The sequence below is a fragment of the Haliotis asinina genome, chromosome 9 (genome assembly GCF_037392515.1).
Source record: "Haliotis asinina isolate JCU_RB_2024 chromosome 9, JCU_Hal_asi_v2, whole genome shotgun sequence".
NCBI classification, from domain to species: domain Eukaryota; kingdom Metazoa; phylum Mollusca; class Gastropoda; order Lepetellida; family Haliotidae; genus Haliotis; species Haliotis asinina.
Window position 1 is genome coordinate 52,792,521 of NC_090288.1, and position 25,907 is coordinate 52,818,427.

At 40.3% G+C, this 25,907-nt stretch overlaps 2 protein-coding genes across 2 annotated transcripts in view; one reads left to right on the top strand and one right to left on the bottom strand.

The window, feature by feature from the left end:
• LOC137297079 (fibulin-1-like) overlaps window positions 1–25,907 on the top strand; it is a 565,492-nt gene that overhangs the window by 257,644 nt on the left and 281,941 nt on the right. The window lies entirely within an intron of this gene.
• LOC137297318 (uncharacterized) lies at window positions 22,782–24,029 on the bottom strand. Its single transcript, XM_067829329.1, has one exon. The coding sequence runs from the start codon at window positions 24,027–24,029 to the stop codon at window positions 22,782–22,784; it is 1,248 nt and encodes a 415-aa protein (XP_067685430.1).

Consider the following 25,907-nt stretch of genomic DNA (forward strand, 5'->3'; position numbering starts at 1 on the left):
AAACCAAATAAACATTTTCAAAACGGTAGGCATACGTCTTTTTTTCGTGATTTTTACACACTTCAAATAAACAACTGTTTAATATCCTTTGATCATCGATGGTGACTGTTCTCCTATACATATGCAGGTAATAAGCAATTGTTTGATACCCGTAACTTTGTGAACGTAAGTCTTTGCCAAGACCATTCGGACACTTCAGATGCAACGAGGTCTTTACAGAAAGGTGTGCATGATGCATGTGTATGTAGACAACAAAAACATGTGGTCTGCTCGAAACAGTATTTCGGCCGGGCGAAGTCTTTCGCTGTCTACCTCACCAACCGTCATATATTTAAGCAATGATGTACCTAAAACCATTTTTGAAATAGGTAACATGTCACCTTAATATGTTATGTGACTCTTTTTTACATGTATGAACACCTCCAAATTTAAGGAGCCTGAAAGCAGATCGAAAAAAGGTGCTACCTCTACTGATTTTCAGTGATTTACCAAAATCTGTTACCTTTACTTTATTGTTTACACCTGTTGGAATACGCTTGGTTTGATAATGGTTTGATAATGGTTTGATAATGGTTTGATAATGGTTATTTTGAGACATTGACGTGTCACGATCACGTTCATCATTTTCAACGTTCATTGTGAGGAGGTGAATACCGATTTGTGACCTGCAAACAACGCCCTGTTGTACTGTGTTAGTCAGTATCTTACTCTGATAAGTACTGAGCGACCACTGGGATGTTATCAGTTTTACAGAAGTTGTTGTGGCAGTTGAGTCAATTATGGGTGGTAAAAAAGTTGTGATACCTCCTTGCAAATCATACCGTTCACGACAACATCCCCAACACATACTGCTTATCAGGAGGAAAGTTATCACGCCGTAGACCTACACCCATTTTCCTGTAAACGTGAAGGACAATTATTGAGGTATCAATCGTATCTTAATAGTTTCACAAATATTTGTATAAAGCGACAACCTCTATTCAACAATCCATTGTTTTCTTCATACTTCATGCATTTATGAATAACCATCAATCAGGGATCACCTCAGTTGTAAGCAGTCTGTTGTTCAAAGGTTGCGTTTACATTCGTGTTCCTGAGATAGGCACATATCATAGCTTGCAGACGACCTGGCTTATTGTACACTTTGTATTGCACACGGTGTGGTATACTGATCAGTAAATAGCAATGTCATGTCTTCTAAATGAAGTGTGACTATGTCCCATGCAGTTATATACTCGCATGCATATAAGAAAGGTAAGTTTATGCAAACCAGCTCGGACCCTAAATTGATATGAGTTTTTGGCATACAATGTAGCCTGATGATGCTAACAAAACCTTTTGTTGCATTTTAGAAGGCCCGATCTAAACACACATCAACAGAAGGAATCACCAAAACGGATCATACCAATGAACATGTGGGTGTCATGCACACACCTCTCGTGAAATCCAACATGCACGAACTGTCACTACATTTTTTCAGTGGGCATAAGACTGCACAAGAAGTAGGTCAATTGCTAGATGTTTAACAAGGCCGCGCTTAACTTTGTTTGAAAGAACCCAGGCTATCGTATTTTCGACGTAAATATAACACTATTTATCGTCTCCAGCATCGATACAACGCTATAAAGACCACAGATAACCGCACTCCAAGGGTCCCCAACGTTCGGCACATGGGCCATCAACACCAGCGAGATCAGTTCTTGTCAAACCCGTTACCTTTGGAAAACTTTTCAAAGTCAAGTTAAACGTAACAATTCTTGCAATCGCCAGTAGCTAAAGGGTTGGTGTAAATCCAACTAGGGTCCATGCAGGTAGCAATGGTAGTGTAAGTCCCCATGGTCCATAGTATGGGGAGCTACTTTCCGTTGTTGGATATATTTAGCCTGTTTTTATATTGCACACACATCCATAGTTAAACTTTTTTTTAGATCTATTTACTCGTTATAAATTCGAATCCATGATAATATGGATATTTCACTGTCCTTCATTGACAGGATTTTGCAGTTTACCATTAATTATTATGTATGAGATTATTTTTATGTATGTGATCATTTTAACGCACACATCCTTCTGGATCCGCCTATTTTATTACTTTTGGCGTTTTGTTTTGTTGCTTTACGGGATCGGATGGTCAGGATCGATGACGTGGCTGACACGTGTCGTATCTCAGTTGTGTAGATCAATGCTCATGCTGTTGATCACTGGATCGTCTGGTCCGCCGCCTCACAGCTGGAATATAGCTGAGTGTGGCGTAAAACTAAACTCACTCACTCCCTTGACTGCTGTACATTATCATTCAGTCAATTTAGACTTCAGAATGCAGTCACTGACATCATGAGTATCTATATATTGCAAGTAACAACCACACCAGCGAGTTTTTGTTGTGTCACAGCATGTTGTAATATCATTCACAGAGTCTGGAAATATACGTGTTCATCACACAACAATGTATTACCCATGCAAGTCGATAAACGGATAAGAAAGAGTGAAATTATGCAGCTCTTACCCATATTCCAGCAACATAACACCAGAAATGGGCTTCACACATTGTACCCACGTGGGGAATCGAACCCGGGTCTTCGGTGTGTCGAGCGAACGCTCTAACCAAGAGCAATTTCGTGATAACTTTAAAATGATCATGCCATAATATTGTTAATCTATATGTTGTTGTAATATAAATACAAATGCAAATATGTATTACCAAAGTGACTTTAAACTTGAACTCACTCCATTCAACTTAAGACGATCATGTGGTGATACTTCATCACAGGTGCACGTTATGACAACATTCGGGTCATATATTGCTTATCAGGAGGAAAATGAGCACAGGCGTGCCTAGGATCCCTTAATTCACTTCATGTGATGATAGGAAGAACATTAAAGCAGGCACTTTCTACTGAACATATCTCATTGTGTACCAAGGGACATTGGACACAACTTTCGATGACTGTTCACACCATGTTCGTTTTATTGAACGTGCATTTGTCATCTGTATTTGTTGTGTATATGGGAATATATTTCCTTGAATATATCAGTGTGCGTATGGATATCCACCAGCACGTGTCGAGTCATTACGCGGAAAACTGTGAGGAAGTGGGCTTGAGTAGCCCAAAGCAGGCTTGAATATCTCCCACTTTTGGGGTTGTAGCTTCAATTCGGTTTCTTCCCAATGGATTTATGTCTATGGTCTCCAGGGATGAATTATTTCCATGCCGCAATCAGCAAGTTTGGAACCATGCCGACCAACATCGCCATTGTTTACTTGATTCTGGTGCTTGCATGGAACTCGCAAGGTGAGACATACACCTCAAACATACATTTGATGAGAATGAGGAAATACCTACGTTTTTAGTCAAAGAAGACATAAATGTAAGTGTTCATAAACCACAACAAACCAATTTGTTTTGAATAAACACACTGTATAAAATGAATAAACTGTATTTCCTCCACAGACGGGTGCATTGAAAATAGTTTCTGAGAATGACCATTTTAATTGACTGATGCATCACTCGAAATTCATGTCAACTCAAAGCATTGTGTGTTACAGTGACTGGCCAAGACTCCAACTGCCACCAGGACTGCACCCTAGGTAACATTGATATCGATGTATTGATTATACGTGCTTCATTTCGGGCATGTCTTGGTTACAATTTTTATCTAGTTTTCAGAAGCCCCTATGTTCACTAGACTCGTGTCGCTGTTATTTTAGGGTTCAGAGAAACACTTTATGTTTGTGTTTATGAATTAACTACCTGTTAGACACAAAAGGGTAAGTAGAAGAGTTTGCCTTTGATACTTGCAAGATGTCTTTCACCGAAACGGGCATGCAGAAGACAATACAATACATCATATCTAATGGAGATGGAGACATAACAGTCGACTGATGCTCACAGATTATACAAGATATTTTATACTTTGAAGAATCTTGTGATTACAAGGTGATGTGACACACATTTGCTGGATTCTACATACAGTACGTCCAGTAATTGCTAGCTGAATCTCCATACTGAAATGTGATGAACTTACATACCACAGATAATGACTATGTTTATCATTACAGTGAACATAGCACCAGAAGCAGTGAGTAATTTGACATCTGGGGACAATAGATCTTACACCATCACAGGACAAGCATCCTGGGTGACTGATGGTGTCACGTCAGGGTCGTGTGCAGCAGTCTCGTCCATCTACCCAGCATGGGAGGCTTGGTTTGGACAAAACAGGACAGTTACCAGGCTCAAGATATTCTGGGAAGGTAATATGTCACCAGAAACACAAAATAACGAATATCTCTGGTTGTACTAACGTTGGAGTTGTGCTTGTTCTGATACATCTTTAACAATCATGTATCAGCTTTGAAAGCTTATGTGTTATCATCCACGCTAAAGCACCCCGAAATATATATTCAGTGCAAGGTGTTTTGTTCATTCTTCTCAAACCTATTTCCAGATGAACAGGATGACGTACATGTGTCTGTAGGTGGCAAAATATGTCACACCCCGAACAATTCTTTCTTCGTGTGGGAATCAGCATATAGCCTGGCCTGTGATGTACCCGTGACAGGGACCCATCTCCTGATACAACGTCCACCTAGAGTTGGGAGGTTGAATCTGAGCTTCTGTGAGGTGGAAATATACGGTAGATATTTTATGTACATATTATTATTTAGTCAATAATCATTTTATTCTTAGTTTTCTATTTCAAGGGATAATTATTTCAGTGTAAGAACAGTGAAGGATCTTTTCAATAATGTTAATTGACATTTAATTATTGGATGTTTCATAGAAACTGAATTGTTTGAAAAATGTTGATGAATGTTTTGTAAACAAATAATTGCATTATAACCAAACTGTATTTTATACTATGCCTTAGATTAGTGGCTTTACCTGCACAGAGTTTAAAGTTGTGCAAAAGCACCATCGTTAACGTAGTATTACTGTTAATTTTAAGTTATGTGTCGAAATGTGTGATCAGTTTGTTTTTCGGTATCATTAGAATTCATAATCTGAAGCATACCACATGCCTTTGGTGCTGTGATGGTTGTATATCATCTGCCTACACGGACCAATCACTAAAACCATTACAAGTCTGGTTTCGTCGAGACGTTTGAGAAGTGCGTTGATGCCTGAAACACAACGGTTTTACTATACACAATGTTGAAGATATTCCAGAAGAATTTTAGAAATACTTTTACCTTTATGTGCAGCTTTCAAAGGAACCGATGTCTAAATCACTAATCTTAGCAGTAACGGTGTAGCGATTACTTCGTGTTAAACTGTACACATTGTAAAATGTACTTCAACTCCAAACATGTGTAATTCCCATAGGGCCATTAATATTCACAGCCTTTTATATTCATCAAGTTTGTATGAATGGGTACTTTTAGCAAGAGGGTGTACCATACATTGATTGTAGTTATGCACATGCACCAATCTAAAGCGAGCATCGCGTGTAACTTGGCAGATTCTGATACCTTTCGCTATGCACTTACCGAAACAAATCATCAAAAATGTCAATTCAACCTATAAAGTTGAAAAAAAAACCGCGGTGAAAAAATGTCCACGAAATCGGAGTTCAAACGATTAACTAATTTTCACCACGGGCTGGGGGAACAGCTGTACTGCGCTGCGCTCATAACGCATGCGTAGTGAGTAGGTGCGCGGAGCTTTAAACGGTATGCCTGCCCGGAGAATGAGGTCTTGAGAAGTAGTGTAATCTTGGTTGTGTACATTAACAAGTAAATAATCTACTCATTACACACAAAAAACATCCTGATTGTGATAAGCAGACTCTGTCACAGAGAAAACTCAATGTCTGGTTTATTGACACTCACATGTCTGCCTGCCTGTCTGCTAATGACAATATGCAATGCACAACTTCAATTACTGACGGTTTGCAATATGAAATTAACACAAAGAGCCGGCTAAACGTATCCACCGGTCCTGACTGGGTACGGTATCGAGACTGCTTCGTTTCGAGAGAACAAAATATTGCACTTTTGATTTGCGATTATACGCTTATAGTTTTGTTTATTTGTTTTTCACAATCACCAATGCATTTTACATATCATGAACAAGTGATACATGTGTTTACTTACGCCTGATGTTTTGGTTGCACGTGACCTTTAAGCTAGTATCGAAGTTAGTATACTGTTACTACAGCTTGACAACTTGGAAAAGAAATTGATTTCACTGTTGATAAACAAATCCCACTATACAGACGACTGGTCATAGATGACAATTTATCGGCATTCTGAATGCTGGCATGTCGTTCGGGGCTTGGTAAGAGATGTTGGCTGTCGCCCGTCGACTAACAGGCGACTGGCCAGAAAACACAACGGACGGTGCTATGGTCTTCCAGCATTCAGGACGACCACGAGTGACGACACCAGGGGGGAATATATATCCATTCTCAGAGGCACAATTCTTCACCCGTCCATGTCCAGTAGCGTGTTTAAAACATTTGGCTTCCACACCGTCGTTTATCCATCAAATCAGTCTAAAATTACCCATAATCGGCAGAGTGAAGAGCCAGACAACCTATCGCTGTACGAGTCGCTTGGTGTAAAGTTGACGCCAATGAATTTTGACGTCATGACGTCCACTGGTCAGATGAAAGTCATCTTTTCTCATGTCTGATAGTCTAGCGCTTGACACCACAGAAACAAATCATATTTGCACAACAGAATATTTTGGAGTACTGTTTTGAGGGGGTCCATTGATGACGGCGCCCCTTAAATGACTGTACGTTTGATCATGTGACACTGACTATCAAATGAAAAAGCTGATTGGACAACGAGACATAACGAGCCAGTTTCTTTCTTGTTAAATATCATCACTCTGTTGATAACGGGATTGTCTGCTATTTGACTGAGATGTTCTTCTGATAGAATTGTGATGTTAGGGATATCGTTACGTCCAACTAAAGGCTCATGCAAAATATGTCAATACATTTCTGGTTTTCCTTAGCTGACCCGATAGTAACGACCTCTTCCATGTCTACTTCCACAACTACTCCAACAACATCCAAAACATCGTCTACACCAACAGTGACAACATCATCGGTAGCATCCTCAACATCTACCACAGCGTCGGGTACAGTACAGCACAGTACAGTAGAATCACCAACGACCACATCCACTACAACGACCAAGCCCACGACATCACCCCAAACAAGCATCGTTGCTTCTACCACTGCACCAGTTCCAATAGTGACATCAACGACGTCGCATGCAAAACCAACTACACAACCATCCGGTGCAGATACAGGTGAGTGATATACTGATAGGCTAAAGACAGACAGAAATTTGTTCAGGCTCAGCTATTCACACCCCAAAATATGTCTAATGAAATTTGACATTTCATCTATCCATGAGAATATTCTGTCTAGGAGAATCTGATTGCTCATGGTATTTGAACCAAAGGCTGCATGATGATCTAGTTTGTAAGTAATATGACGTAGAAACTGCCATGGCTCTAGATGCCTATACACACTTAAATTCAAAATGTCAAAAATTTAATACATTTGTTTGACTGCCACAATCTGTTGAAGACTGGGATATGTTATTACTGTAATACATTGTGCACACTTTGGAATCCGATAGATGATGGAAACTGTTCCTGGCCTTCGCATTTTATATTTCCATAGCATTTAACTGTCGGTATTAACACACATCGTTTGTAACGCTCCTGTACAAACGTAAAAGGTAAGCCCAGACTGCAGGTGGATGTGTAGCGATGTGAAACAAACAGTTTGATAAATCTGTTCACATGCATACACGCACGCAGGTAGGCACAATGTGCTTTAACCAAAAATGTTATTTTATCTGAGGATTGTCAATGATGTAAATCACATTACAGTTGGTCCATGTCACCCAGTTGCTTTCTTCCCTTAAAGAACTCCCAGTTTGGTGAAGGAAGTTGGACACCGAGGTCAAGTTATTTAAAGATTCAGTCAATTTCAGGGCCAATGATTGCTGCAATAGTGGGTGTGTACGTGCTGCTGCTAATTGTCGTCGTAGTGGCAGTTGTGTGTAGGTAAACCCCTCTTTGTCTACTGACTACATCAGCTTGTCTTAGTCATCTTTCAATTTGTCTCATGCCAAAGTCAATGTGCCATCGGTGCAGTTTCGATTTTACGAGGGTCATTAAAGTTCGTTTTGACTTCTTTCTGTTCAGTTTGCATATACTATAAGCTTCAAATGATCGAGTATATAAACCCGTGTTCATCACACAGATCTGCGATTGTAAAGATTCCACTTTTAGCACCACTTTTAGTGATTTGAGTTGGCTCAAGTTGACTTGTTATTGACAACGAGAAGATAACGTCAAGAAAGACTGACAAAAATGTCCTCGTGCTTTTACTAGAATAAGGCATGGCAAAACTATACTTTATTCCACTAAGGAGTCGGACAGAGTGAACATTTCTCTGTTACTCTGTCGCCACAAATAAATAACACGTCTGTCAAGATATAGAATACATGAGTACCTCTTTGTTATCAGAGGAATTTGGTTTGGTCGTTTCACCAGAACAAATTCGAAATTTTTTTTGAAACATAATTTTAAGACCATATTCATAATTCGATGTTGCAGGAGGCGGAAAGGACAAAGGTCTCAATCCAAGGACGCTGAAGAAGCAGCTATGCCATCATATGAAATGTGCGTAGCGGAACCCTTCGATCATACTCGGTACCAGAACATACAGAGCCACAGTACACCAAGGAAATGCTCAGATCAAGGACCCGTTTATGTTAACACGACAACCTCTACCAGCACTGAGGAAAACGTTTACACCTTAATCAACAACGAATACGTTAATGATCTGAATGTATCACCTATCACCGCGTCGGACAACCTTTGAGATTGACCAATCAAACACAGGTTACCAAATCGCGAAAAGTGGTCATTCGCACATACCTTTTGAACTTTTACCTTTTATTTTGTAAGTCATGCCAAACCCTACACATTAACTGCTGTCTGATTTGTTTAATACATTCGGTCGTCTTGCATTTGACTAGTAAGCTTCTCATTGTAAAAATAAGCATAAAATAAATCTCATTTACTGTACCGTTTAACCCTTAAACCAAATAAACATTTTCAAAACGGTAGCCATACGTCTTTTTTTCGTGATTTTTACACACTTCAGATAAACAGCTGTTTAATATCCTTTGATCATCGATGGTGACTGTTCTCCTATACATATGCAGGTAATAAGCAATTGTTTGAAACCGTAACTTTGTGAACGTAAATCTTTGGCAAGACCATTCGGACACTTCAGATGCAACGAGGTCGTTACAGAAAGGCGTGCATGATGCATGTGTATGTAGACAACAAAAACATGTGGTCTGCTCGAAACAGTATTTCGGCCGGGCGAAGTCTTTCGATGTCTCACCAACCGTCACATATTTAAGCAATGATGTACCTAAAACCATTTTTGAAATAGGTAACATGTCACCTTAATATGTTATGTGACTCTTTTTTACATGTATGAACACCTCCAAATCTAAAGAGCCTGAAAACAGATCGAAAAAAGGTGCTACCTCTACTGATTTTCAGTGATTTACCAAAATCTGTTACCTTTACTTTGCTCTTTACACCTATTGGAATACGCCTGGTTTGATAATGGTTTGATAATGGTTTGATAATGGTTATTTTGAGACATTGACGTGTCACATTCATCATTTTCAACGTTCATTGTGATTAGGTGAATACCGATTTGTGACCTGCAAACAACGCCCTGCTGTACTGTGTTAGTCAGTATCTTACTCTGATAAGTACTGAGCGGCCGCTGGGATGTTATCAGTTTTAATGAAGTTCGTTTGGGAGTTGACTCAATTATGGGTGTTAAAAAAGTAGTGATACCTCCTTGCAAATCATACCGTTCACGACAACATCCCCAACACATACTGTTTATCAGCAGGAAAGTTATCACGCCGTAGACCTAAACGCATTTTCCTGTAAACCTGAAGGACAATTATTGAGGTATCAATCGTATCTTAATAATTTTGCAAATATTTATATAAAGCCACACCCTCTATTCAACAATCCATTGTTTTCTTCATACTTCATGCATTTATGAATAACCATATCAAGGATCACCTCAGTTGTGAGCAGTCTGTTGTTCAAAGGCTGCGTTTACATTCGTGTTCCTGAGATAGGCATATATCATAGCTTGCAGTCGACCTGGCTTACTGTACACTTTGTATTGCACACGGTGTGGTATACTGATCAGTAAATAGCAAGATGTTGATAAGTGCAATGTCATGTCTTCTAAATGAAGTGTGACTATGTCCCATGCAGTTATATATACTCACAAGCATGAGAAACGCAAGTTTATCCAAACAAACTCGGACCCTAAATTGATATGTGTTTTTGGCATACAATGAAGCCTGATGATGCATACAGTGAAGCCTAACGATGCTATCAACACTTTTTGTTCCATCAACAGAAGGAACCATGAAACGTATCATAACAATGAACATGTGGGTGTCATGCACACACTTCTTGTGAAATCCAACATGCACGAACTGTCACAACAATTTTTCAGTGGGTGTAAGACTGCACAAAAATGAGGTCTATTGCTCCTTGTTCAAAACAAGTCAACACTTAACTCCATTTGAAAGAAACCATGCTATCAGACGTTCGGAAGCTGGAGTGTCTGACCAAAATGGTGCCCGCCATTTCGAGGTAAACATAACACTCTTTATCGTCTCCAGCATCGACCACAGATGACCTTCCTAGAAGCGGTCGTGCAAGGGTCACCACCCCTCGGCACATGGCCCATCAACACCAGCGGGATGTCAACAGTCTTGGAGCCAATAAAATGTCACTTTGTGTAGCTGACCCTGTTTGCATTTCGTGTGTTTAATATTGCAAAATTACAAACAATATCCATGACTTGCGTTACTTTTGCGTGTGAGTATATTTACTAATAGAAGAAGAACACGGGACTAACAAATCCCTCAAGTTGCCTTTTCAGTTAAAGCTATTGCAGGGGTGGAAACAGATTTTTGAGAGAGGGTTTGGGGTGTAGGGGTGCACACATTTAAAAAGATGTAATGATGTATTTTAACTCACTCACTCACCCACCCATATTGGATCCGCCTACTTTTGTTTCGTTGCTGCACGGGGAACGCGCGGCCAGGATCGATGACATGGCTGACAATTATGTAGATCGATGCTCAGTCCCAGGATTGTCTGGTGCAGACCGCCGCCACACAGCTGGAATATTGATGAATGCGGTGTAAAACTAAACTCTCCCTGCTGCACATTATCCTTCACTCAGTTCGGACATTGACATCAAGAGCATCTATCTACGCAAGTGACAACCACACCAGTGAGTTCATGTTACAGCTTGCAATAATATCATTCACAGAGTCTGGAAATGTATTACCCATGTAAGTCGATGAACGGATAAGGAGGGGTGAATTAATTTACTTTTACGCCGCTCTTACCAATATTCCAGCAACATAACACCAGAAATGGACTTCACACATTGTACCCACGTGGGGAATCGAACCCGCGTCTTAGGTGTGTCGAGGGAACGCTTGTACCACTAGGATATCCCTTTGATAAAGAGGAAGGGAATGCAGCTTTGTAACCTGCATATATTGCATTTGTTTTCATTCTGGGAAGTTTTACTGTGCGATAACTGTAAAACGATCATGTGGTGATACTTTATCACAGATACAAGTTATGACAACGTCATATATTGCTTATCGGAAGGAAAATGATCACAAAATGTACGCACAGGCGTTTTCCAATAAAGTGCCTATGATCCTTTAACAAACAACAGTTCCTTAAATCCTTCAATTCCCTTCAGGAAGAACACTGAAGCAGGTGTTATCTACTGAATATTCCTCATTGTCTATCAAGTGACATGGGAAGCAATTTGCGATGACTGTTCACACCATGTTCGTTTTATTGCACGTGTCTACTCGCTGTATTTGTTCCGTAAGTGGGAACATATTTCCGTGAATATGGCAGTGTGCATATGAATAGCTGCAAGCAATGTGTCGAGTCTTTACGCGGAAAATTGTGAGGAAGTTGGCTGGAGTAGCTCAAGGCAGGCTCGAATAACTCCTATAAGTAGTGTATATCTGGCCTTTACCCGAACATTTTCCAATGGAGATTAACATAGGATTTACTACCCCCGACAAGTCCAGACAAATCGAGCGAAACGAAACGAAATGTGAGTTGTCACAATGCAATTGACGCTTCAAAGTGATTTAATGGGGTTGTTGCTAGGGTGAATATATATACACGTGACATGAGTTGTCATAATGCAATTGACGCTCCAAAGTGATTAACGGGGGTTGTGGTGGTGGTGGTGAGTGAGTGAGTGAGTTAATATTTAACGTCACGTCGGCAATATCTCAGCCATATCGTGACGAGAAAACTTGAATGAACACTTAAATGAAATATATGCATATTGTAAAATTCTGTCAACGAAGGACAGTAAAACAACTAGAATATCACAATTTCAATTAAAACTAGCATGGAAAGTTAAAACTAATATCACTAATATACTATTTAGACAATACAATATAAAAAACAGGCCATAGATCGCCAACAACAGAAGGTAGATCACCATACTAAGGACCATGGGGACTTACAGTACCTTTGCTACCTGCATGGACCCTAGCTGGATTTACATCATCCCTTCAGCTGCTGGCGAGTGTACAAAATGCTAGCCAAAATTAAAATAACAAGAATACTACAATTAAAAACCTGGTAGATTTAAATTTACATAGAATGCTTTGGGACTTACGTACCCTCTCAGGAGGACAATAGTTTTACAATACTTCAACCTCCCTTGAGGGTACCGCCACTAACAATTCAAGTTACTAATATAAACTACCGATAATTAAAATACATCTATTTACAGCACATACTACTCATAATTCAACCAACAAATTAATTTCCTTTAAAAAACCAATGATTAAATGAGAATTAACGGTGTTAAAAAGATCCTTGACAGTTTTGACATTGAAATATTTATCCCTTGTGATGGAGAATTCAATACAGTCAAGCAGGATATGCTTGACCGTGATTCTCTTATCACAAGGGATACAAAACGGAGGATCCTCACCTTTCAACAAGTATACATGAGTATATCGTGTATGGCCAATACGACATCGTCTTAAAATAACCTCTTCAAATCTGGATTGACAACCCAAGTGGGTGTAACCAATATATGGTTTGATTTCATGCAATTTATTTACACCAACTTGGGTGTCCCACTTCTTCTTCATCAGATCACGGATGTAGGTTCTAATGCTAGCTTTGTAATCACTGTAAGGAATAAGAAGTGGTGTCACAGATTTGTTGAGTGCTGCCTTGGCAGCAAGATCGGCCATTGTGTTACCAGAAATGCCTACGTGGCTGGGTAACCAACAAAAGACGATGTCGTATTGGCCAGTCGCAAGATTATTATACAATTCAATTATTTCAATTAAAAGTGGATGTTTACAAGAAATATTTTTAATGGCCTGGAGGCAAGAAAGAGAGTCAGAATAGATTATATACTGTGTATGTTTCGGGTGTCTTTTAATATATTTAAGAGTTGTCAGTATTGCGTTAGCTTCAGCTGTAAAAATGGAGCTGTTACCTGGAATTCTAGAAGATATTGTTCTGGATCCAATGACAGTGGCACAAGCAACTGCACCACCGTCCTTGGAACCATCTGTAAATAAGGGTTTGTAATTGCTATATTTATGTTTTAATTGATGATATTTTTGTTTATATTGTAATTCATTAGTTTCTGATTTTTTAAATGAAGTTAATGTTAGATCAACTTGTGGCCTAACCAACTGCCAAGGTGGAGAAGAAAGAAGACGGGAGGGAGCTATGTTTTCCAGCTCAATGCTGGCTGAGGAAAGAAAGGGTTTAATTCTGTGCCCAAGAGGGGGAACAAGAGAAGACCTCTTGTCGTATAAATTTTCATAAAGTGGATTAAACACACAATTATATGCAGGATTAGATTCATTAGAATATAATTTAGTAATGTACTGTAAAGACAATTTTATGCGACGTTGAGTAAGAGATGGTTCATCGGCCGCAACGTAGAGACTATCAATAGGTGAAGTTCTGAACGACCCAAGACAAAGTCTAAGGCCTTGATGGTGGACAGAATCAAGAAGTTTAAGGTTGCTTTTGCAGGCTCCACCATATACGATGGAGCCGTAATCGAGCTTCGAACGGACCAGTGATCGATATAGGTGTAAGAGGGTAGTTTGATCCCCTCCCCACTTTGAGTTGGAAACAACTTTTAACAAATCTAGTGCCTTCAGGCATTTAGCTTTCAGGGATTTAATGTGCGGTAAGAAGGTTAAATGAGAATCGAAAATTAAACCCAAGAACTTGGCCTCCTTAACAACTTTGATGGGAGTGCCATTTAAAGATAGTTCAGGGTCTTTATGCGGTTTATATTTTCTACAAAAGTGTATACAATTAGTTTTGGATTCAGAAAATTTAAAACCATTTTCAAGACACCATTTGTTTATTTTATTTAAACACAACTGTAATTGCCGTTCAATAGTATGCATATTCGTACCGCGACAAGAAATATTAAAATCATCCACAAAAAGTGATCCATCGATTGAATCAGTTAAAACCTTAGATAAACTATTGATTTTGATACTAAACAATGTAACGGACAAAATACTACCTTGTGGAACACCCTGATCCTGATTATAATGATCAGACAGGGTAGAACCCACTCGGACTTGAAATTGCCTGTCTTTTAAAAACTCTGATATAAAAAGAGGCAAACGACCTCTTAACCCAAAGTCATGTAAATCCTTTAAAATGCCATGCCTCCAGGTGGTATCGTAAGCTTTCTCAAGATCAAAGATCGATACAGCATGTTGTTTATTCACTATAGCATTTTTAACGAAGGATTCTAAACGTACCAAATGATCTATGGTACTACGGTTTTTCCTAAAACCACACTGTATATTTGTGATCAGGTTATTGGTTTCAAGATACCAAGTTAATCTGTTATTCACCATACGTTCCATGGTTTTACAGTGTGTGTGTGTGTGTGAGTTAAAATTTAAAGTCACTTTGGCAATATTTCAGCCACATCGTGACTAAAACAATATATAGAGTAACAATAATGAAAGATTGATTATATAATCCTGTCAACAAAGGACAGTAAAATCACTAGAATATCACAGATATACAAGTAAAACTAGTAATGAATTCTAAAATATTTAGCGATAGGGGATAACACAATATACAAATAGGCTATAGATCGCCAACAACGGAAGGTAGATCACCACACTAGAGACCAAGGGGACTTACAGTACCTTTGCTACCTGCGTGGACCCTAGTTGGATTTACATCATCCCTTCAGCTGATGGCGATTGTAGGAAATTTTAGCCAAAATTAAAAGAACAAGAATACTACATTTAAAACTCCTGGTACGTTTACACTGGCTTTGAACGATGTGGGACTTACGTACCCTCTCAGGAGGACAATAATTTTACAATACTTCAACCCCCTTCGAGGGTACAGCCACAAACAGCTCAACTTCCTAGTCTAGCTACCAAACATTAAAATACATCTATCTACAGAGCATATTGTTCAGAATTCAACTAATAAATCAATTTCCTTTAAAAATGCAATAGTTAAATGAGAACTAACTGTGTTAAAAAGATCTTTAACTGTTTTAACAGTAAAATATTTCTCCCTTGTGATGGAGAATTCAACACAGTCAAGCAGTATATGCTTGACCGTAACTCTCTCATCACAAGGGATACAGAACGGAGGATCTTCACCCTTTAATAAGTATTTGTGAGTATATCTAGTATGGCCAATGCGACATCGTCTCATGATGACCTCTTCAGATCTGGACTGACAACCCAAGTAGGTGTAACCAATGTAGGGTTTTATTTCATGTAATTTATTGATACCTACTTGGGTGTCCCACCTCTTCTGCATCAGATCACGGATGTAAGTTCCAATGCTAGCTTTGTAATCCGAGTAAGGAACAAGAAGTGGTGTCACAGATTTGTTGAGTGCTGCCTTGGCAGCAAAATCGGCCATTGTGTTACCAGAAATGCCTACGTGGCTAGGTAACCAGCAGAGGACGATGTCGTATTGGCCAGTAGCAAGAACATTATATATTTCAATAATTTCTATTAAAAGTGGATGTTGACACGATAAGTTTTTAATAGCCTGAAGGCAAGAAAGAGAGTCTGAATAAATTATATACTGTTTATGTTTAGGGTGTCTTTCAATATGTTTAAGAGCCGTTAATATGGCATTTGCTTCCGCTGTGAAAATAGAGGCATTGTCCGGTATTCTAGACGATATTGTTGTAGAACCAATAACAGTGGCACAGGCCACAGCGCCACCGTCCTTGGACCCGTCTGTGAACAAGGATTTGTAATTGCCATATTTAGTTTTTAACTGATTATATCCTTGTTTGTATTGTAATTCATTTGTTTCGGATTTCTTAAACATTGTCAGGGTGAGGTCAACCTCTGGCCTAACCAATTGCCAAGGAGGAGACGAAAGAAGACGGGAAGGAGCTATATTTTGTAGCTTAATGCCAGCAGCAGAAAGGAAAGGTTTAATTCGTATTCCAAGAGGCGGAATAAGAGAAGGTTTTTTCCCATACAAATCCTCGTAGAGAGGATTAAAAACGCAGTTGTATGCAGGGTTGGATTCATTAGAAAACAGTTTTGTAACATACTGCAAAGAAAGCTTAATACGTCGATGGTTCAAAGAAGGCTCATCGGCTTCAACATAAAGACTGTCAAGGGGAGAAGTTCGAAAGGATCCAAGACAAAGTCTTAGACCGTGGTGATGAATAGAATCTAAAAGTTTCAGGTTGCTTTTGCAGGCTCCGCCATACACAACGGAGCCGTAATCAAGTTTGGATCGTATAAGAGCTCGGTATAGTTGGAGGAGGGTTTTCTGGTCTGCACCCCACTTTGTATTAGATACAACCTTTAGCAAATCGAGGGCCTTCAGGCATTTATTTTTTAAATATTTAATGTGTGGTTGAAATGTTAAATGTTCATCAAAAATTATGCCCAAGAATTTTGCTTCTTTAACAACTGTAATAGGTGTGTTATCTAGATATAGTTCGGGGTCTTTATGAGGTTTATACTTTCGGCAAAAGTGGATGCAATTAGTTTTGGATTTTGAAAATTTAAATCCATTTTCCATACACCATTTATCAATCTTATTTAAACAAAGCTGGAGTTGTCTTTCAATTGTGTGCATGTTTTTCCCACGACAAGAAATATTAAAATCATCCACGAAAAGTGATCCATCAATTGAATCATTTAAAACCTTTGCTAAACTGTTGATTTTAATGCTAAATAAAGTTACAGACAAAATACTGCCTTGTGGGACACCCTGATCTTGAGCATAATAATCAGACAAGGTAGAACCCACGCGGACTTGAAATTGTCTGTCAGCTAAAAAATCGGATATAAATTGAGGCAGACGACCTCGCAATCCAAAGTCATGAATATCTTTTAAAATACCGTGCTTCCATGTAGTGTCATAAGCTTTTTCTAAATCGAAAAAGATTGACACTGCATGCTGTTTGGATACAATGGCATTCTTAACGAATGATTCCAATCGAACCAAATGGTCAATGGTACTTCGATTTTTGCGAAAACCACATTGAATATCTGTGATTAAGTTGTTTGATTCCAAGTACCATATCAATCTGTTATTGACCATGCGTTCCATGGTTTTGCAAACGCAGCTAGTCAGTGAAATAGGTCTATAATTAGATGGATCAGTATGATCACGTCCAGGTTTAGGTATGGGAACAACTATGGCATCACGCCAGGATGAAGGAAATGTACCTGACGTCCAAATTTCATCAAAGATATTCAACAGAGTCTCTAAACATGATCCTGGTAAGTGTTTCAGGAGTTGATAATGTATACCATCAGCTCCTGTAGCGGTATTATTAGCTTGTTCAAGAGCATTATAAAGCTCATGGATAGAAAAGAGTTCGTTATAATCTTCCCCGTTGTCCGAATGAAAATTGATGGGTTTCTTCTCCTGTTGTTCTTGGTATTTTTGAAATTTTGGAACATAATTAGACGAGGAAGAATGTTTGGCAAGCGTTTCACCCAGTTTATTTGCGATATCGGATCGATCAGTTAACAACTGATCTCCAGATTGTAGATGGTGGATGCTTGATTTGGTCCCCTTACCTTTTATTTTCTGGATCATGTTCCAAACCTTTGACATTGGCGTTCGTGAAGTTATCCTTGACACATAATTTTGCCAAGACTTGCGTTTATTTTGTTTAAAAATACGCCGGGCTTTAGCATTTAGTATTTTATATTTATTTAAGTTATGGACCATGGGATGGCGACGGAAATAATGTTCAGCCTTCTTCCGTGCTTTCCTAGCTTGTTTGCAATCAGTTGTAAACCATGGTTTACGTATGTGAGAATTTGGAGAGGACTTTGGAATACAATCTTCAGCTATTTTGAGAAGTTCAGCAGAGAAAGATTCTATAGGATCGGCAACATCTGTAAAAGCATCAGGTGTTAGTTTATTAGTACAAAGAGTTGCATACAAATTCCAGTCAGCCTTAGTGAAATTCCATCTGGATGATGGAGGGACATCAGATGGACACACAGCTGTGAGAACAGTAGGAAAATGGTCACTTCCGGACAGGTCATCGTGAACCGACCACTCGAATTCACCCAGTAAATTGGAATCCACTATTGACAAGTCCAGACAAGAGTAACTGCCAGTTCCAGGATGAAGATAAGTGTAAGAACCATCATTAAAAATACATAAATCATTGTTTGAGAAAAACTCCTCTAAGATTTTACCGTTTGTATTGATGTTAGTACTACCCCAAAGAGGGTTATGACCATTTAAATCTCCCAGGATGACACAGGGCTTCGGTAGCTGGTCATATAATGCTTGAAGGTCAACCTGTTGGAGACAAAACGAAGGTGGAATATATAAAGAACAAAGAGTAAACACAATATTCAGGGTTACGCGTACAGCGACAGCCTGGAGAGGGGTCTGAAGAGGAACAGGACTGTGAATAACACCCTGCCTCACCATAACAGAAGATCCTCCAGTAGCTTTATAACCTGGAGGGGAAAAGTGATGGTAAGAAGTATATGATCTCAAGTCAAAATTATCAGTAGCTTTAAGGAAAGTTTCCTGTAAGCAAAAGGCTGATGGTTTTAGATCTTGTATTAATAGCTGAAGATCATTAAAATTATTACGAAGTCCTCTACAATTCCATTGAAATAAGGTAGTGGAAGAAGTCATGGTGGTTCAATTGGAGATCGAGCACCTGGAGAAGGTCTTCGCTGATCTGATAGCGATGGCGTGACCTCAATGTCCAGAGGTTTAAAAGTGTTGTGAACCGCTACAGGAACAGTTAAAGGAAGAGACACTTCTATGTGCTTAAGTGCCCTAGTTTCTTTCTTTTTGAGTTGTTTCTGTTGTTTGTTCGTTAGACGTTTAGGTTTGTTTACCGATGCTGGCTGTACCTCGGGGTCTGAAAGAACTTCAGGTGCTGGCGATGTAGTGGTGGTTAATGGTGTGGGAGACATGGCTGGAAGCATATGGTCAGCTTCAGTCTCTGTCTGAGTGGCAGCACCATTTCTGGCACCAGAAACACTGTACAAAACAGTTTGGTCATCGGAGACCCAGGTGATCGCAGTTTGACAGCCCTGATCAACCTTTGTACAAGGAGTAGAAACAGCTACTGCGTACGTTTTTGCAGACGACATGTGACTTGCAACTGGTAAAAGTTTCTTTGCTTCATTGAAGGATATATTGTTGGTGTGCTTCAATTTCAAAATTTGTGCTTGTCTTTCATATGCTGGACATGATTTGGAAAATGACATATGGTTACCATTGCAGTTCGCACATTTTATTTCATTTGCGCAGTTGACATTTTCATGTTTCCCACTACAACGGGAGCAAACTGGGGAGCTGTGACATGACTTAGCTCCATGTCCAAACTGTTGACATTTGAAACATCGAAGCGGATTGGGAATATACACTTCCACTTCAATGTTAAAATAACCAGCTTTTATTGATTTTGGTAAGGACGTGAGACAGAAAGTAAACAGGTATGTATTCGTCCCAATGATATCATCACCTAGTTTCCTAGAGAATCTCTTGACAGAGGTGACACCTTGGGACTTCAGTTCAGAAGCAATTTCGCCTTCTGACATGTCAGCAAGACATTTTGCCCGATCACGTATGATGCCTCTGCACGAATTAAGAGTTTTATGAACGGAAACAGTAATCCCAGTATTCGCAAACTGACGAGCTGCGAGCAAATTAACAGATTGCTGTCTCTTTGCACATTCAACTAACAGAGAACCTGTCCTGAGACGTGTTACATTTCTCACTTCACCACATATTCCAGCAATGGATTTTGATATGACAAAGGGGTTAAGCTTCAAGGGTTGTCCATCAATTCCGTCCACAACTAACAAGCGCGGCCAGGACTCACTACTGACTGCAGTAGAGTCATCATCAGAAGATGATAAACCATCTGTTTCAACATGTCGCCTTTTTGATTTTGATCGAGAACCAGTTAGATTGGGGGTAGCCATAATGAAGAAAGGATATTCGACAACCCTGCTCCCCACCCACCATGGAGTGTCAACAAGGACGGTGTCGAAGTGGAAACCGACTCCAAACCACCAGGGTTACAGGGTTGTTATACTCTAGCAGTACAGACACAGGTAGCTAAAATTGTCAAACAGAAGAAAAGTCAGGCTGGTTCCGCCCATGGCTATTATCTGAAGACACATAGAACCCGGAGGTCAGTATTGCCAGATTGGCCCATGAGCCACCGCCTTCTGGCATAGGACTCTAGGCATAGCAACAATTTTCAAACATGAGAGTATCACAAAAATATTTCGTGGAAAAGATACACAGATATACATAATCCACATTTGATGTTGACCATGCACAGGGCATGACATGACCAGCCGATTGGTAGAACCGGGCCAGTTCTATCTCCCGTCTAGGTGAAGTCAGGGCCAAAGTGGTGTGTTGAGCAATAGGTACACGGTTGCAGGCACCTATTGCCCTCAACCACCAGGATCCCTTCCTCCACCGACACAGGGTTGCAACCCACGGCAAACGGGTTGGTGGACCAAATATCCCCCCGGGTCCACAACGGGGGTGTCGGCGAGCTCTTGGCGTTACCCAGCACCCACCACGAGGAGGTGGCTCGCCACGGGTGCCTGGTTTTACAGACACAACTTGTTAAAGAGATTGGTCTGTAATTAGACGGATCGCTATGATCCCGGCCAGGTTTTGGAATGGGGACTACAATGGCATTACGCCATGAAGTTGGGAAATTCCCTGTAGTCCATATCGTATCAAATATATTTAGTAGAGTTTCCAGACATGATTCGGGCAAATGCTTTAGGAGCTGATAATGGATATCGTCGGCCCCTGTCGCAGTATCATGAGCTTGCTCAAGAGCAGTATGGAGCTCATGTAATGAAAATAACTCATTATAATCTTCGCCATTATCCGAATTAAAATTTATCCGTTTCTTCTCTTGTTGTTTCTGGTATTGTTGAAATGCAGGGACGTAATTTGACGAAGAAGAATGTTTGGCAAGAGTTTCACCAAGCTTGTTGGCAATATCAGCTTTATCCGTTAACAAATTGTCATCATCCTTCAGATGGTGTACCGTCGACTTGGAACCTTTGCCCTTAATTCTTTGTATCATATTCCACATTTTTGAAATCGGTGTACGGGAATTGATCTTAGATACATAGTTTCTCCAAGACTGACGCTTATTCTGCTTAAATGCACGTCGAGCCTTAGCATTGAAAATGTTTACTTTATTCAAATTATGAACAGTAGGGTGGCGTCGAAAATATTTTTCAGCTTTCTTCCTACTCTTTCTGGCCTGCTGACATTCACTATTAAACCATGGTTTACGAATGTGTGGAACTGCAGAGGATTTTGGTATAGATTGGTCAGCAATGTTGTTCAGCATATCTGAAAATAACAGTATAGGATCTTTGCTGTTCGCGAAAAGGTCATGTTTTATGTAATTAGTACATAGTGTCTTATATAATGACCAGTCAGCCCTGGCGAAGTTCCGTCGTGACAATGGCGGATCATCACCAGGGTGGAGTGTTTTAAGAATGGTTGGGAAGTGATCACTCCCACAGAGGTCTTCATGGACCATCCATTCAAATTCATTAAATAAGGTAGAATCGGTGATTGACAGATCCAGGGAAGAATATGTCCCCGTTGCTGGATGCAAATAGGTGGGTGAATCATTGTTAAATATACATAGGTTATTGTCTGAAATAAGTTCCTCAAGGATTTTACCTTTATTATTAGTATGGGCACTTCCCCAAAGCGGGTTGTGTCCGTTGAGGTCGCCCATGATGATACAGGGCTTCGGCAGTTGATCATACAGATTTTGGAGATCCGACTGTTGAATAGTAGAAGATGGAGGAATATATAAGCTGCACAATGTCAGTGCAATGTGAAGGGTCAGTCGAACAGCAACAGCTTGAAGATCTGTATTTAAAGTGACTGGGCTATGTATGACACTCTGATGAACCAAAAGAGAAGCGCCTCCTGTTGCTTTTTCACCAGAGGGAGAAAAGGAATGATAATTACTATATCGTGTTAAGTTAAAGCTGTCTGTGTTTTTCAGATATGTCTCCTGGAGACATAAAGCTGCCGGCTGATAATCTTGTACGAGTAATTGCACTTCACTGAAGTTATGATTCAATCCTCTACAATTCCATTGAATAATATTGACCAATTGAGTCATGGTGCTACAATCGGGGACCGTTCACGTGAACGTGAGGAACTTTTCCTCTGTTTGTCCTGTGAGGACAAAGTAACCTCCATATCTAGAGGCCCAAATGTGTTTTCTAAAGGAACCTCTGGTGGGGAGGGGTTGGTAGGTGTTTGGTTCCTGTTTAGTTTCTTTTCTTTCCTTTTATTGGAATTAGTAGTTACTGGTTGAGAAGAAGACGTGTCAGGTTGATTTTCAGATAAACTCTCTGTCTGGCTTCCACACGTAGACTGACTGGCTCGGGACGTAGATGCAATGACCGCGGACTGAGGTGAAGCATTAGAAACAACAGGTCTTTCTGACATGACCCAAGTCAAGTCAGTCTGACATGCTATAGAGGACGTTGCTACAGGGCGAGAGACTGCAGCTGAATAGGTTAAATTCAACGGATTTGAGTTTTGGTTTTGCAAGAGTTTTTTAGCATCAAAGTATGAGATATTTTTCTCACATTTCAGTTTCATGATCTTCGCCTCTCTTTGCCACACAGGGCAAGACTTGGAAAAAGTAGGATGTGAGCCATCACAATTTGCACACCTTGGATCTTTTTGGCAGTTAGTATCCTCGTGGTTGTCTCCACAACGTTGACACACCACAGCGTTACGACATGATTGTGAGCCATGACCGAATTTCTGACATTTGTAGCACCGGAGTGGATTGCTGACATACACCTCCACTCCGATATTGAAATACCCTGCCTTAATTGAAGTTGGAATACTAGAACGAGAAAAAGTCAAGAGGTAGGTGTTGGTGTTAATAATGACTCCTTCTCTCTTAGCAGTAAAACGTTTCATTGATGTGACAGCCTGTTCCCGGAGCTCCGTAGCAATGTCCTCTTCAGACATGTCAGAGAGACAGCGTGCTTTATCACGAATGATGCCGCGACAGGAATTTAACGTTCTGTGCACAGACACAACAGCCTCAACGTTAGCAAATGTTTTGATAGATATCAGATTCAGAGATTGTTGTCTCCGTGCACACTCGACCAACAACGAACCACTGCGAAGACGAGTGACATTGGACACTTCTCCACATATTCCAGAAATGGCCTTAGAAACGGCAAACGGATTAAGCTTTAAAGGTTGTTTATCTTTGCCCTCGATTACAAGGAATCGAGCCCATGAGTCAGCATTAGGAGATATATGTCCAGAAGGTTGATCAATTTCATCTAATCGTCTCTTCTTTTCATTACGAGTTGAACCAGATTGCTTGGGATCCATGATGAAAAAAATATCGTTCAGCACCCCTGCTCCCCATCCACCACGGAATGCCAACATGGACAGTGTCACAAAGCACCGGATATCCAAGATGCTAACACTGGGGATACAGGGGTGGTATACTCCAGAGACAACAACACAAGTAGCTGTATTTGTCTACCAATTTCATGCCCGACTGGTTCGGCCCAAGGCAAGAAAGTAGAGACATACATCATTTGGAGGTTATTATCACCAGATTGGCCCATGAGCCACCGCCTTCTGGCATAGGACTCTAGGCAGTTCAATATATAAATAGTTTAGATATTTGAGATAGATATGACCAAGACCCAGTAACAATTTACATGTGCAAAATACAGCCTCCATGCCCAGGGCTTGGCGTGACCAGCCGATTGATAGAATCGGGCCAATTCTACCACCCGTCTAGGTGAAGTAAGGGCCAAAGTGGTGTGTTAGGCAATAGGAACACGGTTCCAGGCCCCTATTGCCCTCAACCACCAGGATCCCCTCCTCCACCGACACAGGGCCGCAACCCACGGCAAACGGGTTGGTGGACCAGATATCCCCCCGGGTCCACTACGGGGGTGTCGGCGAGCTCTTAGCGTTACCCAGCACCCACCACGAGGAGGTGGCTCGCCACGGGTGCCTGGTGGTGGTGGTTACAATGCAACTGACACCCATCAATGATTTAAATAGGGGTTGTTCCGTGCAATGATATGTATTACAAATATCGTATGGTTCTTGTGCAATTTATTCCACCGATATTGGGTCATAATGCAATTGACGCTCCAAAGTGATTAATGGGGGTTGTGGTGGTGGTGGTTACAATGCAACTGACACCCATCAATGATTTAAATAGGGGTTGTTCCGTGCAATGATATGTATTACAAATATCGTATGGTTCTTGTGCAATTTATTCCACCGATATTGGGAAGTATTGCGCAGTATTGTGGGGAACAGCAAAAATAGAATATTTGCGTTCATATATATACTAGAGATTTTATTGGTTACTACAACAATGGCTCAGTATTGGTGGAGTGTTGTATGTATACCTGCCCCCGCTCACAGACAACAATATGGGGAAGAAGTCGAAATTATAGCATCATCAAAGACATTTCCAACAAGACTCGCCTGTGTAGAAGATCTCACAACAGCGTTAAACGAAAGCGATTTTGATATCCCTGATTCCTGGGGTCAACCCATCATTATTATAAGAGAAAGGAGACTTTTTTCACCATCGACATCGTCTTACCTAAAGTTTGATGAGATAGTACATCCATGAAATGGAATCGGTTCTTATTACACGAATACTGCATCATTTATTGACGTTGGCCTATGCTCACTCAATTTTCCAAGATTTGAAATCGACGAAACGCGAGGCAGTCCAAGAAGCACTAACCTCTATAGACGAAGAATCCGTTATTGCTAAGTGGAGGGAGTATGTAAGAACCATTCCCGGTCTGCGCACTATTTCACCGCTGTATTACTTAAAATATGAATGCAGGGACTACCGTGATACGGTTTTTAAAACAGACCACTGGCAAGAAGAGCTTTATCATTGTGTATTGAGGGTGAAAAGAAGGAACACTCCACCCGAGACAGCAGAGGAGAAATTGTATGGCTCGGATATTAGCTCGTAGGTATTATGATCCACGGGAACCGGTAGCGTTTGGAGGATATCAAAAGTTTGTAGAGACTTTGAAAAGGAACGATCCCCAGATCAAATCACATCGTGTGAGAAAGTGGCTTAACAAGCAGGATGCCTATACCCTTCATAAACCCCCGCGTAGGAGATTCAAGAGAAATAGAGTTATAGTCAGTGGAGTTGGGGTGCAAGCAGACGCCGACTTATGCGATGTGTCAAACATAGCAGACAGCAACAAC

What these genes read in the sequence shown, in the direction of transcription:
- LOC137297318 (XM_067829329.1), bottom strand. Translation starts at nt 24,029, where the DNA reads ATGGATCCCAAGCAATCTGGTTCAACTCGTAATGAAAAGAAGAGACGA.